We start from the raw sequence: 20,000 nt of genomic DNA on the forward strand, positions 1-20,000 counted from the left end.
TGTGTGTGTGCCTGTCTGTGTGTGTGTCTGTCTGTGTGTGTGGGTGTATGTGTGTAGGTGTATGTGTGTAGGTGTATGTGTGTGGGTGTATGTGTGTAGGTGTATGTGTGTAGGTGTATGTGTGTAGGTGTATGTGTGTGGGTGTATGTGTGTAGGTGTGTGTGTAGGTGTATGTGTGTAGGTGTATGTGTGTGGGTGTATGTGTGTAGGTGTATGTGTGTGGGTGTATGTGTGTGGGTGTATGTGTGTAGGTGTATGTGTGTAGGTGTATGTGTGTAGGTGTATGTGTGTAGGTGTATGTGTGTGGGTGTATGTGTGTGGGTGTATGTGTGTAGGTGTATGTGTGTAGGTGTATGTGTGTGGGTGTATGTGTGTAGGTGTATGTGTGTAGGTGTATGTGTGTAGGTGTATGTGTGTAGGTGTATGTGTGTAGGTGTATGTGTGTAGGTGTATTTGTGACTGGGACGGCTGCCATTGACTGTTTTGAAGAACATGTGAGCTGCACTGAATGATAGTGTTTATATATCATGTATGAGTGTGCTGTGTGTGTAGTAGAACTGATTGACGGGTGTGTTTGCTTGTGTCCATGTGAGTACGCTATGTGTCCATGTGTGTGTGCCTGTCTGTGTGTGTGTCTGTCTGTGTGTGTGTAGCAGAGCTCTTAGGCCCTGCAGCATTATGCCTACCCTTGGGCAAAACCCTGACTATACACCAGCCTATTAAACTGAACCTTAATGGAAGAGAATATATATACACACACACACACACGGAAAACAACCATAATTGCTTTCCACGGCAACCCGATAGTCGCCGCGGAAACGGCCTGACGACAGGTTGTCATGGCGATCGTCCACAGAGATCAATGGCGGAGGGGGCGCATGTGGAATAGCGAGTGGCGAGCACGGAGGCCGGGTCAGGGAGAAAGGTCTCGGAGTGGACGGCTACGGCGAGCCACAGACGCCGCTAAGCTTACCGCTGCCTAGGGGAAATGAATTGGCCAATAACGGACGAGGTAAAGAAGCGGCTCGCGGGGACGAGGGAACAGCCACTGTTCCTGTGTTTCTGTGCTGGGCTCAGCAAAAAACAAAGGCGCTGTCCGACAAATTATGCAAAGGGGGATTTCAGAGGAGAGGAAGAGGAGAGGGATGTGACATGGGGCAGGAAGGGGAGGAGAGAACGGCAGAAGTAGCCTCGTCCTTACATGGGAAGCCCGGGGAAGTCCATGGTAGAAAAATGGCTAAGTAGGGGTGGGATTTGGAACCTGCTGTAAATCAGTGACACATCGCAACATATCAAAACAATCAAAGGTCTTGCTTGGGCGGAGCTCCAGAGATGCTCACGTGATTAGTGCAGTAGGTGCAACAGGACATGAGGAAAGACAGGAGAATAGGTGTCCATATACTGGATGCTGATTGTGTATAGACACAATTCACTTCTTCCTCCAGGTTTTTTAGCACTTTCTGCGATGTTGCATACTAGCACACAGAACAACTCACTGCAATATGTTTCCTATCCGGTCTGAAGACAGTGACGAACATAACACGTACCACCAACGGCCATGTGGGGAGGGTTCTTGAAATGTAACATCCAATCAAAATGGTCCATTCAAACCGTTTCTTTTGCTATGAAAACTTCTCCAGACTTCCAAGGCAGGTGTGAAAACCAGGTTATTGTGGAGAGAAGAGGAAAGGAGAGGAGAGGAAAGGAGAGGAAAGGAGAGGAAAGGAGAGGAGAGGAAAGGAGAGAAGAGGAAAGGAGAGGAAAGGAGAGGAGAGGAAAGGAGAGAAGAGGAAAGGAGAGGAAAGGAGAGGAAAGGAGAGGAAAGGAGAGGAGAGGAAAGGAGAGGAGAGGAAAGGAGAGGAGAGGAAAGGAGAGAAGAGGAAAGGAGAGGAAAGGAGAGGAGAGGAAAGGAGAGAAGAGGAAAGGAGAGGAAAGGAGAGGAGAGGAAAGGAGAGAAGAGGAAAGGAGAGGAAAGGAGAGGAAAGGAGAGGAAAGGAGAGGAGGAAAGGAGAGGAGAAAAGGAGAGAAAGGAGAGGAAAGGAGAGGAAAGGAAAGGAGGAGAGGAAAGGAGAGGAAAGGAAAGGAGAGGAAAGGAGAGGTGTGACAGGAGAGGAAAGGAGAGGAGAAAGGAAAGGAGAGGAAAGGAGAGGTGTGACAGGAGAGGAAAGGAGAGGAGGAAAGGAGAGGAAAGGAGAGGAAAGGAGAGGTGTGACAGGAGAGGAAAGGAGAGGAAAGGAAAGGAGAGGAAAGGAGAGGTGTGACAGGAGAGGAGGAGTTCAAAAACCCTTCTAGCACCACTCTGTCCCAAGGGAGAAAGGGATGGAAGAGAGGATAGTGACAGAGTAGGGAAGGACGGGACAAATGCTTCTGTGGCCCTCAAAAGACAACACTCACTTGCGAGAGAAAGACCTAAGGGGGTCAGAGGGGGAGAGGGGGGAGCGAGGGAGGGAGAGAGTGAGGGGGGTGAGAGATGCCTCTCTACACTACTCAAGGGTCTATTCCTGCGGAGAGGGACGAGCATCACGTAGGAGTGACGTCACCTGACAGCACTTCCTCTGGCTAAACTGAGTGCAAGCCACTGTGGTACACACACACGTGCATACACACAGACGTCCACACACACACACACACACACACACACACACACACACACACACACACACACACACACACACACACACACACACACACAGCTATGCTCTGGTACAAGGACATTGATGTGCACATCTTCTCTTAGACATGAACAAAAGCACGACAACACATACAAAAACGCTACAAGAAATGCTCCCCTGCCCAGCTGCCAACACACACACACACGACTAGATGGGTGACGGATGAGAGAGAATGAACGCTGGTGGAGTTCTAGAGAGGCCTGAGAAGGGGATGTCCTGAACACTCTAATTAAGCCTACTTAGATTTGCTAAAATGCCTGGTGAGAGAGAGGTATTGGTATGAACAGATCAAGCCAAAACGCCTAGAAAGACTACATTACCCATACTACTCTGTGAGCCAAATTCCTACTGGAACCTTTCATATTGCGTGTTGCTCCCCTATGGCAATACATCCGACGTGTCCTTCCTGCCTCTCCTGCCTCTCCTCCCTCTCTTCCCTACAGTCTCTCGCTGTCTTTCCTGTAGATGAGCTCCAGTACTGCATCACCACACAGGGGAGCCGCCGAGAGCAGGCTGCCTGAGATGGCGAGCCCTCCGTGGGCTGTGGATCCAGGCACCTCCCCTGTCTGTCTACGTACCTCTGGATGTCTGTCAGGGGTCTCTAACAGGTGTCTTTGGTTTCTCTGAGGCCCTAGTGCTGTGTGGTGACTGTGCCTGTGTCTATGGTGAGGAGCGAGGCCTGCATGCCGGTATAGAGGAAGGGTAGGAAGAATGTAAGGGGGTTTACCTGGTCCAAGGTAGAGTACCTTGACTTGAGCGTGATGACCTCATCCAGGTGAGCCCTGAACTCTCTCCGTGAGGCCTGGAGGAAGCCACAGGATAGGTCACTCGCCTTCACACACGCCATCATGCATCACACACACGTCCCATATTGGTACACACACACACATGTACACACACACTCAAATGTCCTGGTACAGTACAATAGTACACATAGTTGTGGCCTGGCAAACACACACACACACACACACACACACACACACACACACACACACACACACACACACACACACACACACACACACACACACACACACACACACACACACACACACACACACACACACACACACACACAACACACACACACACACACAACTCAGGACTACTGAGGTGACACATACAGAAATCAGTTCAAACAACAATAAAAAAAGACCACTGACTCCAAAACAACCAATATTCTGACAATAAAGAACCAAACATTGATGAAATAGTGACCAAATAATGTGATGGCAACTTTTTGCTCCAACCTAGAGCACGTTTATCATGGGTCTGAGAGTGAGTTAGTGTTAGTGAGCGGAGAAGAGTGATATTAGCTTTGCTTGTGTTGGTGTACTGGTGGAAATGTGCCTCTTTTCTCTTCAGTGCTTGACATACGATTTCTGTATCTTCGCTCTAAAATGATCCAAGGTCAGTTATAACTCACATTATTGGTTGCTGCAAGGATAGAGAAAGCTGACCCTAAATCAGATGAAACCTTACTGAAGGCCTGTGCTTAGCTGTCAAAACATTGGTTTATGAAACGTAATGCATTGGAGCCATTGGAGCTGGAGTGTCAAACATGTGGCCCACAGATCCGGCCCACGAGGTGGCCCAATTTTTGACATTTGACATATTTTGCAAAAATAAATTTAGGGGGGAACGAACTAACTCAAAATACTTTAACATGACTAAAACCAAATGTGTAGAATGAAAATGGACCTAGATTCATCTAGTTGACTGTGTCCAGCTCACTAATCACTGAAATGAAAGCTAGACAGTCAGGGAGCATGGAACATTCCAGAAACAATGTATACAGGACTATTTTATGCTCATTTTAACTCTCATGGAAATATAAGACCTTTTCAGTGTGGCCCTCCGGACCTCAATGAACACTGAATTACGGGCAACATTAGCTTGACAACCCTGCATTAATGGCTTGACAACCCTGCATTAATGGCTTGACAACCCTGCATTAATGGCTTGACAACCCTGCATTAATGGCTTGACAACCCTGCATTAATGGCTTGACAACCCTGCATTAATGGCTTGACAACCCTGCATTAATGGCTTGACAACCCTGCATTAATGGCTTGACAACCCTGCATTAATGGCTTGACAACCCTGCATTAATGGCTTGACAACCCTGCATTAATGTCCAACCTTTCTATTTATTTTTATAAATAGTTGTTACTTTCAGGAGATCTATTGTGTCCTCCCACTGCCCATCTATTGTAGATGGATACCATATCCCTTCCCAATCATCAATCTCACTAACAATAAATGAAGCACAGGAGAGGTGCCTGTTAGAGATGTTGTCACAGCGCTGAGTAAGAGCAAGCCTACCTCAAAACCAGCTGAAGGGTGGAGCAATGCACTGTTGGTACAAGCACCGCTGCCGACGCACAGCGAGGCGGCTACCCTGACGTTTCAACTCTAACACTGTATTTGGAACGTCACTGAGTCACATGTCACATGGCACGAGGTGTGAGTGGGTGGTGAGGTGATGACGTGAGTGGAGCTGTGTGTGGGGAGGGAGGGATTCCATTAGATACAATTTAGGGTATCTCAGTCGATATGATGCGTTCGATTACACTATGGTCCAGATGTTAACATGAAACTGGTCAAAAGGCCTGTACATACTCTGATACGGGAAGAGATTTAAAAATGCAAAGGATTCTGGGATTTGCAGTACTCCGAGAGACGACTGTGTCCTTCCACCTAGCAGGGGCAGCATGCAGGGCAGACATACAGATAAAGGGAAGAAGGAGGATGAACATTGTGCAAAACAGAGGAAGAAGGAAGAAGGAAGGAGGGATGGAGTGACTGCGCAAAACATGCCAGGTGGACGAGGAGGGGGGACCATGGTAACCGATGCCATGACGATGCCATGACGACATCATGACGACGGTGGCCATGGCGATTCCTTAGTAGGCTTGCAAGAGTACCTCAGCAATGCTTAGGGTGGATGAACAGGAGGGGAGCCGCGCCTGGTGCCACAAGAGAGAAGGAGGAGGAGGAGGAGGAGGAGAAGGGGAGAAAAGAACAGGGTTAACACAGCCAGAAGCCAGACAGACAGACAGACAGACAGACAGACACTGAGACAGACAGCGCCACTGTCTCATGCCGTGTTCATGCGGTATCAGAATTATCCTATACTCAAGACCAACACTGCCATAAAGCAGCTCAGACGCATCAAGACAGTATCCAAAATTGCCTTCCAAGTGTTAAGTTCAAGTGGGAAACTCGGGTAGCGTTGTTGTACCCCCAGTTTCCCAGTTCCTAGTTTCCACATGAATGCAGCATCAGTGTGTCTGTCTCAGGTAAGTCAGCACAGCCGAGGGTCAGGCATTATGACACATATAGTACAGTACAGGACAACAAGGTAAAGCTGAGACTCCTGACTGAGGACCAGAGGAGAGCACAGTTACATTGATCAATTAGATTTATTGGAATTGTTGCATTGACCGTCTATTTTGTTGATTTATTGATTGTGTGTGTGTGTGTGTGTGTGTGTGTGTGTGCGTGCGTGTGTGTGTGCGTGTGTGAGATACTCCGTGCCTGTGAGAATGAATGTGTAGTGTCTGCATGTCTGAGTGCATCACCAAAACCTTTACTTACCGTAGGAAAGATTTTGTACATAGAAACAGTTCATTTGTGTGACAGTTTACCCTCCGTTAATCAGCAACTTACTCTCCAAAATTGTTTGGGTGTTTATTTATTTCTGAACCTTTATTGAGCTAGGCAAGTCAGATAAGAACAAATTCTTATTTACAACGGCGGCCTACTCCTGCCAAACCTGGGCGACCCTGGGCCAATTGTGCACCACACTATGGGATTCCCAATCACAGCCGGATGTGATACAGCCTGGATTCAAACCAGGTACTATAGTGACGCCACTTGCACTGAGATGCAGTGCCTTAGACTGCTGCGCCACTCGGAGGCTCATGATTTTTACATGGAAAACATATTACAAACTATCACATTACCATACCCATAACTGTCTATCCCCTGTTTGATCTGTAGACTTAACTGTAGACCTCAGACCAGTCTATCCCTAGCTGCTCTGTAGCCTGATGAATGGGAGGGGATCAATGTGATGTGGGGATCCATTCATAGACATATTTAAGGAAAATCCTATTTTACTATGATGATAACCTCATTAAGTACATAAGTACAAGTATTTCAATCTTTTGTAGCCCACACAAACACTCATTTGACCAATGACAGACTAGACAAACACTGCCCTCAAAAGCTGACCAATGACAGACCAGTAAACCACTGCCCTCTCCGACAGTGACCAATGACTGACCAGAAAACCCACTGCCCTCCAAAATGACCAATGGCAGACCAGCAAACAACTGCTCCCCTCTAATTCCTCAAAAGATCTGACCAGTATGCCTCGGCCAACCTTGATATTCTAAAACCAAGCATCTTCAGAAACCTTTAAAATCATCTATTACTTAGACTGCGCATTAAATGGCACTCTATTCCCTATATAGTGCACTAGTTTTGACCAGGGCCCATAAGGCTCTGGTCGAACATAGTGCACTACATAGGAAACAGGGTGCCATTTCCGATTCAGCCTATAAGTCTAACAGTCTGAGAGATCCACTCTAAACTGCCACTCTGGGAATTGTGAGGGAAAGACCGCATGAGGCTGTGGCAGGAATGCACAATGGAATAGCGACCAGAGCGAAGGGATGTTTGCACATCAAATCCTCTCGTCTTTTCAATTCAAAAGGCTGCAGCTGCAGTATGCTCCATGTAGAAATGATAATACGTCCTATTGTAGTGATAAACCATGAGCTAGTGAGAGTGGTGCAGTGGAGGGAAGGGGGTAACGCAGTAGAGTGTGTGTGTGTGTGTTCATGGTTCTCTGGGTCTTCCCACCAGTCTTAATGGTTTGCATGGGCCCACGTGGTGAATGAACAGCGCTACGGTACTTTGAATTTAGTGGGTCAAGGCAGAGCCTCCATTCAGTCTCATCCACTCCACTCGGTTTCTGTCTCTGACACTGTTGAATGGTCTCTGTTTTCTGATGGTTTTCTAGGCTAGGCTAGGGTACAACCCCCGCTGGCAAACTCAGAGCAAGACGGCAGGAGTAAGCGAGGACAAAAATACTGGAAACAATGCACAAGAATACAGACTTACATACAAGCATGCAAGCACCCACACATTTGGAAATATGTGCACACACACACACACACACACGTACACGCACACACCCCACGCATAATAATCTGGACTCTGTGTGTAACATGTTCCCTAATTGTGATCTAAAGCCATTGGACCCAAATGGACTACAGAGCCAAACATATACAGGTATGGCTGTGTCTCCAGCAGAGACAAAAGTGGAGCTTTCACTTTGATCAAATCTTCTACTCTCATCTCATCTACGGCCTCACGAAACCAAGGATGGCCTATACAGTACACATTCCAATTAGGCTTGGGCTGTATACCGTATATACCAGGGTATTTGGAAGTAGCCTCTGGATGGCTTTTCAATAGCGTCAATACCGCTGAAACTATTTCTTTGAAGTTCTTCCAATACATTTAAATATATACTTTTTTATGTAAATGCCTGCAGTCAACTTGTGCAATACATTAGGAGATAAAGCAGATTGTGTTCTTCATTTCACCTGTCACATTATTTTATATTATGAAGCTTACTGTAGTTTCTTAGAACTTATTTCATGTGTTTGTTTGTAAATGGCACAACGGGAGAAAGAGGGAGCTGTGTATTAACAGAGGTCATAGTTTATTTTGAAACCCAACCGTGTGTTGTTTTGCTTCAATTGACGGATCAGGGAGATGCAGCTAAAGTTTAAGTTCTCCGAAAATCCATCAGTGCAACACATTGGTCCGGAAAGAGCTTCGTTTTCATCAGATGACAACAGACGTGCAACGCTATTTGGCTGACAGCCACACAAAGTAAATGAGCTTACAATGCATGGGCATCATGTTTAATTTTAATTCGATTTATTTCACCTTTATTTCACCAGGTAGGCTAGTTGAGAACAAGTTCTCATTTGCAAATGCGACCAGGCCAAGATAAAGCAAAGCAGTGTGACACAAACAACGTCACAGAGTTACACATGGAATAAACAAACATACAGTCATAACATACAATAGAAAAAGTCTATACACAATGTATGCAAATGAGGTAGGACAAGGGAGGTAAGGCAATACATAGGCCATAGTGGTGAAATAATTGCAATATTGCAATTAAACACTGGAGTGATGGATGTGCAAAAGATGAGTGTGCAAGTAGAGATACTGGGGTGCAAAGCAGCAAAATAAATAAAATAAAAACAGTATGGGGGGTAATTGGATGGGCTATTTACAGATGAGCTATGTACAGGTGCAGCGATCTGTGAGCTGCTCTGACAGCTGGTGCTTAAAGCTAGTGAGGGAGATATGAGTCTCCAGCTTCAGTGATTTTTGCAGTTCATTCCAATCATTGGCAGCAGAGAACTGGAAGGAAAGGCGGCCGATGGAGGAATTGGCTTTGGAGGTGACCAGTGAAATATACCTGCTGGAGCGCTTGCTACGGGTGGGTGCTACCATGGTGACCAGTGAGCTGAGATAAGGCGGGGCTTTACCTAGCAAAGACTTATAGATGACCTGGAGCCAGTTGGTTTGGCGACGAATACGAAGCGAGGGCCAGCCAATGAGAGCATACAGGTTGGAGTGGTGGGTAGTATATGGGGCTTTGGTGACAAAACGGATGGCACTGTGATAGACTGCATCCAATTTGCTGAGTAGAGTGTTATTTTGGGGGCAGGTGTGGGCAGCGATTGGTTGAAGAGCATGCATTAGGTTTGCTTGCATTTATGAGCAGTTGGAGGCCCCGGAAGGAGAGTTGTATGGCATTGAAGCTCGTCTGGAGGTTAATTAACACAGTGTCCAAAGAAGGGCCAGAAGTATACAGAATGGTGTCATCTGCGTAGAGGTGGATCAGAGTATCACCAGCAGCAAGAGCGACATCATTGATGTATACAGAGAAAAGAGTTGGCCCGAGGATTGAACCCTGTGGCACCCCTGTAGAGACTGCCAGAGGTCCGGACAACAGGCCCTCCGATTTGACACACTGAACTCTGTCTGAGAAGTAGTTGGTGAACCAGGCGAGGCAGTCATTTGAGAAACCAAGGCTGTTGAGTCTACCGATAAGAATGTGGTGATTGACAGAGTCGAAAGCCTTGTGCAGGTCGATGAATACAGCTGCACAGTTTTGTCTCTTATCGATGGCGGTTATAATATAATTTAGGACCTTGAGCGTGGCTGAGGTGCACCCATGACCAGCAGTTTGTTAACTTGGCTTTCGAAGACCTTAGGAAGGCAGGGTAGGACAGATATAGGTCTGTAGCAGTTTGGGTCTAGAATGTCTCCCCCTTTGAAGAGGGGGATGACCGCAGCAGCTTTCCAATCTTTGGGGATCTCAGACGATATGAAAGAGAGTTTGAACAGGGTACTAATAGGGGTTGAAATAATTTTGGCTGATCATTTTGGAAAGAGAGGGTCCAGATTATCTAGCCTGGTTGATTTGTAGGGGTCCAGATTTTGCAGTTCTTTCAGAACATCAGCTATCTGGATTTGGGTGAAGGAGAAATGGGGAGGCTTGGGCAAGTTGCTGTGGGGGCCAGCCGTAGAAAAATGCTTATTGAAGTTCTCAATTATCGCGGATTTATCGGTGGTGACAGTATTTCCTAGCCTCAGTGCAGTGGGCAGATGGGAAGAAGTGTTCTTATTCTCCATGGACAATACAGTGTCAAAGAACCATTTGGAGTTTGTGCTACAGGATGCACATTTCTGTTTGAAAAAGCTAGCCTTTGCTTTCCTAACTGCCTGTGTATATTGGTTCCTAACTTCCCTGAAAAGTTGCATATCGCGGGGGCTATTCGATGCTAATGCAGTACGCCACATGATATTTTTGTGCTGGTCAAGCGCAGTCAGGTCTGGAGTGAACCAAGGGCTATATCTGTTCCTGGTTCTACATTTTTGGAATGGGGAGTGCTTATTTAAGATGGTGAGGAAAGCACTTAAAAAAATAACCAGGCATCCTGTACTGACGGAATACTCGGGCCAGGTTGATTAGAAAGGCCTGCTCCTGGTTGAAGACAGCAGAGGTGTATTTGGAGGGTAGGTTGGTTAGGATGATATCTATGAGGGAGCCCGTGTTTATGGATTTGGGGTTGTACCTGGTAGGTTTATTGAAAATTTGTGTGGGTTTAAGGGCATCAAGCTTAGATTGTTGGATGGCCCGGGGTGTTAAGTATGTTCCAGTTTAGGTGACCTAACAGCACAAACTCTGAAGATAATGCTTATCATAGAAAGAATGTAGCCAGGTACATTTCCTAATGTTTCGCTTGAAGTTAATCTTTCATTTTACCGTAGAAAAGTAGGCTATTAACACCAAGAAAAGTATTTCCATATCAGTCAGAGTGTGCTGGTATAATGCCTGTTGGTGAATTCTCATCTGAAGCACAAACTGAAACATTTTACATCTGGCATCAATATATTTCTCATGTGTTTTATAATTTTTTCCTGTGTGAAAAACAGAATTCTGCGTTAATGCGACCCCTAAGTTTAACTTGCAAGTTTTCTAAGCAAGTGGCTGAATTAATACGGTGACGGGCGTCAGATTGTTTTAGCTTTCTGCCGTGTTTGGGAAGTCAAAGCCCTTTGGATGAGCTACCTGTATCTTGATTTCCTTGTGTTTTTTTGTCCACTCAGTTGTCGGCCTGTCTGCTCCTCCCCTCTCTTCTCCAATCAGACCAGGCAGACCTGTTGCCCTAGCGACTCCAGAGTCCACACAGACACAGCGTGTACACATGCTGTGTACACACATGCTCGGCATTTAACACCATAGTACCCTCCAAGCTCGTCATCAGGCTCGAGACCCTGGGTCTCAACCCCGCCCTGTGCAACTGGGTACTGGACTTCCTGACGGGCCGCCCCCAGGTGGTGAGGGTAGGCAACAACATCTCCTCAGCTCACTTCCGGCACCGACAGAGATCTCCATCCCGCTGATCCTCAACACTGGGGACCCGCAAGGGTGCGTTCTGAGCCCTCTCCTGTACCCCCTGTTCAACCACGACTGCGTGGCCATGCACGCCTCCAACTCAATCATCAAGTTTGCGGACGACACAACAGTGGTAGGCTTGATTACCAACAACGACGAGACGGCCTACAGGGAGGAGGTGAGGGCCCTCGGAGTGTGGTGTCAGGAAAATAACCTCACACTCAACGTCAACAAAACTAAGGAGATGATTGTGGACTTCAGGAAACAGCAGAGGGAACACCCCCCTATCCACATTGATGGAACAGTAGTGGAGAGGGTAGCAAGTTTTAAGTTCCTCGGCATACACATCACAGACAAACTGAATTGGTCCACCCACACGGACAGCATCGTGAAGAAGGCGCAGCAGCGCCTCTTCAACCTCAGGAGGCTGAAGAAATTCGGCTTGTCACCAAAAGCACTCACAAACTTCTACAGATGCACAATCAAGAGCATCCTGGCAGGCTGTATCACCGCCTGGTACGGCAACTGCTCCGCCCACAACCGTAAGGCTCTCCAGAGGGTAGTGAGGTCTGCACAACGCATCACCGGGGGCAAACTACCTGCCCTCCAGGACACCTACACCACCAGATGTTACAGGAAGGCCATAAAGATCATCAAGGACAACAACCACCCGAGCCACTGCCTGTTCACCCCGCTATCATCCAGAAGGCAAGGTCAGTACAGGTGCATCAAAGCTGGGACCGAGAGACTGAAAAACAGCTTCTATCTCAAGGCCATCAGACTGTTAAACAGCCACCACTAACATTGAGTGGCTGCTGCCAACACACTGACTCAACTCCAGCCACTTTAATAATGGGAATTGATGGGAAATGATGTAAAATATATCACTAGCCACTTTAAACAATGCTACCTAATATAATGTTTACATACCCTACATTATTCATCTCATATGTATACGTATATACTGTACTCTATATCATCTACTGCATCTTTATGTAATACATGTATCACTAGCCACTTTAACTATGCCACTTTGTTTACATACTCATCTCATATGTATATACTGTACTCGATACCATCTACTGTATCTTGCCTATGCCGCTCTGTACCATCACTCATTCATATATCTTTATGTACATATTCTTTATCCCCTTACACTTGTGTGTATAAGACTGTAGTTTTGGAATTGTTAGTTAGATTACTTGTTGGTTATTACTGCATTGTCGGAACTAGAAGCACAAGCATTTCGCTACACTCGCATTAACATCTGCTAATCATGTGTATGTGACAAATAAAATCTGATTTGATTTGATTTGCTGTCTCAGTGCCAGTACGGTTCTTCCTTCAGACAAGCATGTGTCAAAACGTTGTTCATCGCCACAATGTCTCTCGTTCATACCCGCTTGTAAATGTCTAAACTCACCAAGAATGACATTCGGTAGCTCCTACCTACATATGTATAACTTTATGAGCTGGGTTCCCTGTCTTTGCAATTAGTTCATTTTCGTTTGCGCTCGTTAGCATATTTGCATTTTTTTGTCGCCCCTGTGTGTACTAAGCCGGTAATACCATAAATCTCGGGATGAGAGAAGGACGTTATGATGATATGAAAATCTGGATACTGCCCAACCCTAATTCCATTACATTCCATTCAACACTTCATAGGAATTTACATTTTTCATTTTACAGTCAGAAACTGCATTGTAATTTCCAGATCTATGAGTTCATGTGTCACTGCATCTCGAACCAGTGTTATGTCTCTATTGCAGTATATAACTTCCATTTCTCCATCCATCCAGTCCCCTACGAGCTCCGATTCTGGACCCTACTCTAGGGCCCTGGCTCAGAGGAACTATGGAGCCCAGTGGAGCTGCCTGTCTCTGTGTCCCTCTCCTCCCCCCTGCCTTTATGTAACCCTCAGTCTCTCACTCTCTCTTGAATACTGCAGCGACACGGCCACCACACTAGGCACGTGAGTCCTGCACCTCCCCCTCCTCCCCTTCTTCCCTCCTCCTCACCCCAGCCCCGCAGTCAACGTACGCATGTCCCCTCCCCCGCCCTCTCCTCTCTCATCCCTGTGCACTTCCTACCTTCACACAGACTCATCATCGCTGCGTACGTGTTTATGGCTAACCATCATCATCACCATCATCATCATCATCATCAGACCACACACACTGGGTCATGCGTGTAGACGCACACATGCGCATGCAGTACACACACACACAGGCACACGACACAAATACTGACAGTAAACACTCTAATTCATGTACAGACAGTATCCTCCATCATACACACTCCCAACAACACAGTCCAGAAACACACTCTCAAACCGCAGGAGGAAAGACACTACTTACCATCCTCAGAGTGGAGTCAGCACTGAGCGAGTTCTTCAACATGTGCACACGAGCACACACACACACACACACAGGCAATCTGAGAGTGTGCGTGAGCGACAGAGCAAGCAGAGAGAGACAGAGAGAGTACAGTTAGGGAGGAAGAGCAACAGAGAAGCAGCGTGCACGAGAAGGAGAACAGGAGGGAAAGCAACAGAGAGACAGAAAGAGGGAGAGGAGGAGTGACAGAATAAGAAGGAAGGGGTGGTGTGGGTGTGCAGCGCCCATGTGAGTGTCTGCCTGTCTGTCAGCACATGGTAGAGGGGCTGACACTCTCCATCCCTTGTCCCTCTACTCTCTCTTCTTTCTCTCTAACCTTTTTCTCTCTCTCTCTCTCTCTCTCTCTCTCTCTCTCTCTACCTCTCTCCCTCCCTCTCTCTCTTTCGCTCTCTCCCTCTTTCTCTCTCTGTACTGATTGGAGCAGTAGCAGAGTAGCAGAGGGAATACAATTACTGTGACTGAGTGATATGACGAATGCTAGTGGGCTTACACACACATTTTGAAGACAGTGTAAGGACAGAAATGGACAGACCGACACAGAGAAAGAGAGGCAGACAGACAGCCAGTGCAGCAGAGGCCTTCTTACCGAGGCAAGGCACTGCTATGACACTCAGGATATACCTCAAAATGTAGCTTGTTTCTCTTTCTCTTCCTCCCTTTCATCGTCCCCCACCCCCCTTCTCTCCATCAACCCTCTCTTCCCCTCTCTCTGTCCCCTTCTCTCCCTCTCCCTCTCCCTCTCTCACTCCCTCCTCTCTATTTTCCCCTCAACTCTCTCTCTCAGTGCATCTCATAAATCCTCCACACGTCGAGTGGTCCGAGGAGGAGGAGTCACTTTTACGAGCCTCCCTGTGCTGGAGGAGGGTTATCATACACTCACAATCAGTGCTGTTACCCCAGCCTCTCTGTGCTGTGGAGAGACACACACACACACACACACACACACACACACACACACACACACACACACACACACACACACATGTATGAGTTTGAGAGCCCATGTCTATGCCTTCCACAGGAGAATAAAGCCTTTATGGTACAGGCTGTAAAACAAGAGCAGGCTCTACACAGCCCAAGAGCAGAGACCCACGTCTGCCTGCTGCCTACTGCCTGTTTGCCTTCAATTACCGCAGGGCACAGACTTGGAGGAAAAGATGCAGAAACAGAAACACACACACATGCCCACAGAAAACACTCAGTTAAGGTTTCTTTCTCACACTAGCCTTAGTTGGCATGCACACAAGCGCACACACAAACACACACTCCCCCATCCAGACCCCCCCCCCCACACACACACACCTCCACGCCTCTGGTGACATTCTCAGAAATTAGTGTGTGTGCCAGAGGGGGTACTGGGAGACAGAGTAGGTACAGATCCTCTGAATGCCGTCCAAAACACACACACACAAATTCCCTGTCGACAGTGGGAAGGTGGGAAGGGAGGGAGGGCCGCTTGGCAGCCTGGTCCAACAGCGCCCTGAGCCAGAGGACATTACCGCTGTCGGCCCCCGACCACACACACTCTGTTTTATACACTTACTAAAACCACCGCCACACCATTGGGAAGTAGCCAGTGCCATCAGGCCGCAGACACTACACACACGGCATAGACACGGCATAGACACGGCATAGACAGACCTTGACAGTACTGAACAGACATCCACTGTAGAAGGCTACTGTACCAATGACCACAGTCCCTCTTTGTCCTAAATGGCACCATATTCCCTATATAGTGCACTGCTTTAGACCAGGGCCCATAAGATCCTGTGTGCACTATATAGAGATTAAGTTGCTATTTAGGACAAACCTAGGGTTGCAAAGGGAGGGTATATTTCTGGTAACTGTCAAGTTAAATTTTTTTGTCACATGACATCTGGTGGCATGTTTGGCTACTCAGATTATCACAGGTGTCTGTAATTATCCCTGTCCCTGTGTGGCCTTATCACATGTAAAAATATATAAAATAATCAACTAAGATTATTTTATAGAAAATCCTGGATGCTGATTGGTTTACTCACCACGATAATGCCTGTTCACGGTTCCATTTGAAGGATCAATGTGCATCCACTATCCCACTGCCCAGCCAGGCAATTCATAAACTTCATCTCCCCTGTAAAAAATGCCACTAGCCTAGCATATGGTTTGCAACAGCTGGTCTAAATCTTGCCCTCTTCCTCTCCGACCTGTGCAACAATGTAGCAGTTGTTTTTTGTTGGTGATCTCCACCATGCCATGCAGCCTATATGTGACTGGACTGTAAAGTTTCTCAAATGAAACAATGACAAGCAATAAGAAGCAATAAGGCCCTCAAACCAGGGAATTATTGTCAATAACTCCCTCCTAAGGGCTGTTTTACTGGCCCTTCACTCCATGTCGGCCCTAAGAACAGCCCTTAGTTGTGAGTGTGTGGTACATGGCCAGTGTACCACGGCTAAGAGCTGTAGCCAGGCACCCCACGCTGCGTCGTGTAGGAACAGCCCTTAGTTGTGAGTGTGTGGTACATGGCCAATGTACCACGGCTAAGAGCTGTAGCCAGGCACCCCCTGCTGCGTCGTGTAGGAACAGCCCTTAGTTGTGAGTTTGTGGTACATGGCCAATGTACCACGGCTAAGAGCTGTAACCAGGCACCCCCTGCTGCGTCGTGTAGGAACAGCCCTTAGTTGTGAGTGTGTGGTACATGGCCAATGTACCACGGCTAAGAGCTGGAACCAGGCACCCCACGCTGCGTTGTGTAGGAACAGCCCTTAGTTGTGAGTGTGTGGTACATGGCCAATGTACCACGGATAAGAGCTGTAGCCAGGCACCCCACGCTGCGTCGTGTAGGAACAGCCCTTAGTTGTGAGTGTGTGGTACATGGCCAATGTACCACGGCTAAGAGCTGTAGCCAGGCACCCCACGCTGCGTCGTGTAGGAACAGCCCTTAGTTGTGAGTGTGTGGTACATGGCCAATGTACCATGGCTAAGAGCTGTAGCCAGGCACCCCCTGCTGCGTCGTGTAGGAACAGCCCTTAGTTGTGAGTGTGTGGTACATGGCCAATGTACCACGACTAAGAGCTGTAGCCAGGCACCCCACGCTGCGTCATGTAGGAACAGCCCTTCGCCGTGGTACATCCCCTTGTACCTTATTGCTTAAATATACTGTAATAATATATGTGATTTAGCAGACGCTTTTATCCAAAGTGACTTACAGTCATGCGTGCGACACATACATGGTACATGCCACTGATCCCGGGAATCAAACCCACTATCCTGGCGTCGCAAGCCCCATGTTCAAACGACTGAGCTACAGAGGACCACCGGCATAGGCAGACACCTATTGTACTGAACAGACACACCCACATTGGATCTCTGTTCAAGGCTATGTAAGCAGTGACCACAGTACAGTGTGCTACAGACTAGGAAGGACTCATTGATCCAGCCCACTGTGGCGGGCTGTATCCTGCATCCATTAGTGAATTGGATTACAGATCGGACTTGGGGGGAGGCTTTCACGCTGTTCTGCATGACCAATGTGGTGACATTAATAATACAGTAGCGCTACTCATGTGATGTGTATGGATGTGTGTGTGTGAATGTGTATTTACACACAGTGTTATTGTGTGAGTGTCAACAGTGTGTGTGGGGTGTGTGTGTGTGTGTGTATACAGAGTGAACACGTGTGTGTGTGTGTGTTTGTGTATTTACACATAGTGTCATTGTGTGTTTGTTAACAGTGTGTGTGGTATGTGTGTGTGTACACCGAGTGAATACGTGTGTGTGTGTGTGTGTGTGCGTGTGTGTGTGCATGTGTGTGTGTGTGTGTGTGTGTGTGTGTGTGTGTGTGTGTGTGTGTGTGTGTGCGTGTGCATGTGTGTGTGCGTGTGTGTGTGTGTGTGTGCCTGAGCTACACCCTTGCCATAACTCCTCTAAGGAGGCCAGAGATAGAGGTTAAGGGGGTGGTCTGTATATAACAGTCTTCTCATCGTGACTTATATTCCAGTGGAGAAGGAAAGAGGAAGTGGCTTGATAAGCCCTGGCCTTGGCTCCATCCATAAAACACATTCATCAAAAGGCTATTGGAAGACCATTAACTCAGGCAGCCTCATGTACAGCCAAAACCAGTTGAAGCAACACAAAAGCCATCTTCACACTGCTGATCCAACATGGAAGCTGTTATTATTATGCTTCTAGGATTTCACATTTTTGTTGATTTTAGGTTATACGGTGGTGCTTTTGAAGACAGATAGAGGAGACATGGATATAAATGTGGTAAGGAGGTCAATGGAACATATGTCCTGGGGGATAGGAGAAAGATGCTGGTTCTACACATCTGATCTAACTAAGTAGGTAGTCATCAAATCCGTCATGATTGATGTATTGTAACAGGCCCAATGTAGAGCCGTGGCCAAAAGTTTTGAGAATGACACAAATATACATTTTCACAAAGTCTGCTGCCTCAGTTTGTATGATGGCAATTTGCATATACTCCAGACTGTTATGAAGAGTGATCAGTTGAATTGCAATGAATAGCAAAGTTCCTCTTTGCCATGAAAATGAACTGAATCCCCTAAAAAACATTTCCACTGCATTTCAGCCTTGCCACAAAAGGACCGGCTGACATCATGTCAGTGATTCTCTCGTTAACACAGGTGTGAGTGTTGACGAGGAGGGAGATCACGTCAAGCTGATTGAGTTCGAATAACAGACTGGAAGCTTCAAAAGGAGGGTGGTGCTTGGAAACATTGTTCAACCATGGTAGTAACCTGCAAGGAAACACGTGCTGTCAGCATGGCTTCTCACAAAAAGGGCTTCATTCACAGGCAAGGATATTGCTGCCAGTAAGATTGCACCTAAATCAACCTTTTATCGGATCATCAAGAACTTCAAGGAGAGCGGTTCAATTGTTGTAAAAAAGGCTTCAGGGTGCCCAAGAAAGTCCAGCAAGCGCCAGGACCGTCTCCTAAAGTTGATACAGCTGCGGGATCGGGGCACCACCAGTACAGAGCTTGCTCAGGAATGCCAGCAGGCAGGGGTGAGTGTATCTGCACGCACAGTGAGGCGAAGACTTTTGGAGGATGGCCTGGTGTCAAGAAGGGCAACAAAGAAGCCACTTCTCTCCAGGAAAAACATCAGGGACATACTGATATTCTGCAAGAGGTACAGGGATTGGACTGCTGAGGACTGGGGTTAAGTCATTTTCTCTGATGAATCCCCTTTCCGATTGTTTGGGTCATCCAGAAAAAAGCTTGTCCGGAGAAGACAAGGTGAGCGCTACCATCAGTCCTGTGTCATGCCAATAGTAAAGCATCCTGAGACCATTCATGTGTGGGGTTGCTTCTCAGCCAAGGGAATGGGGTCACAATTTTGCCTAAGAACACAGCCATGAATAAAGAATGGTACCAACACATCCTCCAAGAGCAACTTCTCCCAACCATCCAGGAACAGTTTGGTGACGAACAATGCCTTTTCCAGCATGATGGAGCACTTTGCCATAAGGCAAAAGTGATAACTAAGTTGCTCAGGGAACAAAACATCAATATTTTGGGTCCATGGCCAGGAAACTCCCCAGACCTTAATCCCATTGAGAACTTGTGGTCAATCCTCAAGGGGCGGGTGGGCAAACAAAACCCCACAAATTCTGACAAACTCCAAGCATTGATTATGCAAGAATGGGCTGCCATCAATCAGGATGTGGCCCAGAAGTTAATTGACAGCATGCCAGCGCAGATTGCAGGGGTCTTGAAAAATGTAGGCTAATTTTGCTGGGGGGCAATGAGGAGATTCAGGACCCTTCCGCCATGTGTTTCCATGACATTTACATTGTTTTGGGTCGAGTTCCATTGACCTCTACCACATCTATTGTTGATGTAAATATCATAATATTGAAAGGGGTCAGGGTTAGGGTTAGGGGTTAATATTAGGATTACTGTCAGGGGAGGGAACTAA

At 47.1% G+C, this 20,000-nt stretch overlaps 1 protein-coding gene across 1 annotated transcript in view; it reads right to left on the reverse strand.

Annotated features, from left to right (window-relative positions):
• The window catches only part of LOC112247856 (gephyrin), a 140,883-nt gene that overhangs the window by 39,785 nt on the left and 81,098 nt on the right, over positions 1–20,000 (reverse strand). The window contains 2 exon segments of the mRNA XM_042321800.1: positions 3,400–3,474; positions 5,600–5,641. Of these exon segments, the coding sequence (XP_042177734.1) occupies positions 3,400–3,474; positions 5,600–5,641 (117 nt within the window).

The sequence above is a fragment of the Oncorhynchus tshawytscha genome, linkage group LG05, assembly GCF_018296145.1.
Source record: "Oncorhynchus tshawytscha isolate Ot180627B linkage group LG05, Otsh_v2.0, whole genome shotgun sequence".
In the NCBI taxonomy this organism is placed as follows: domain Eukaryota; kingdom Metazoa; phylum Chordata; class Actinopteri; order Salmoniformes; family Salmonidae; genus Oncorhynchus; species Oncorhynchus tshawytscha.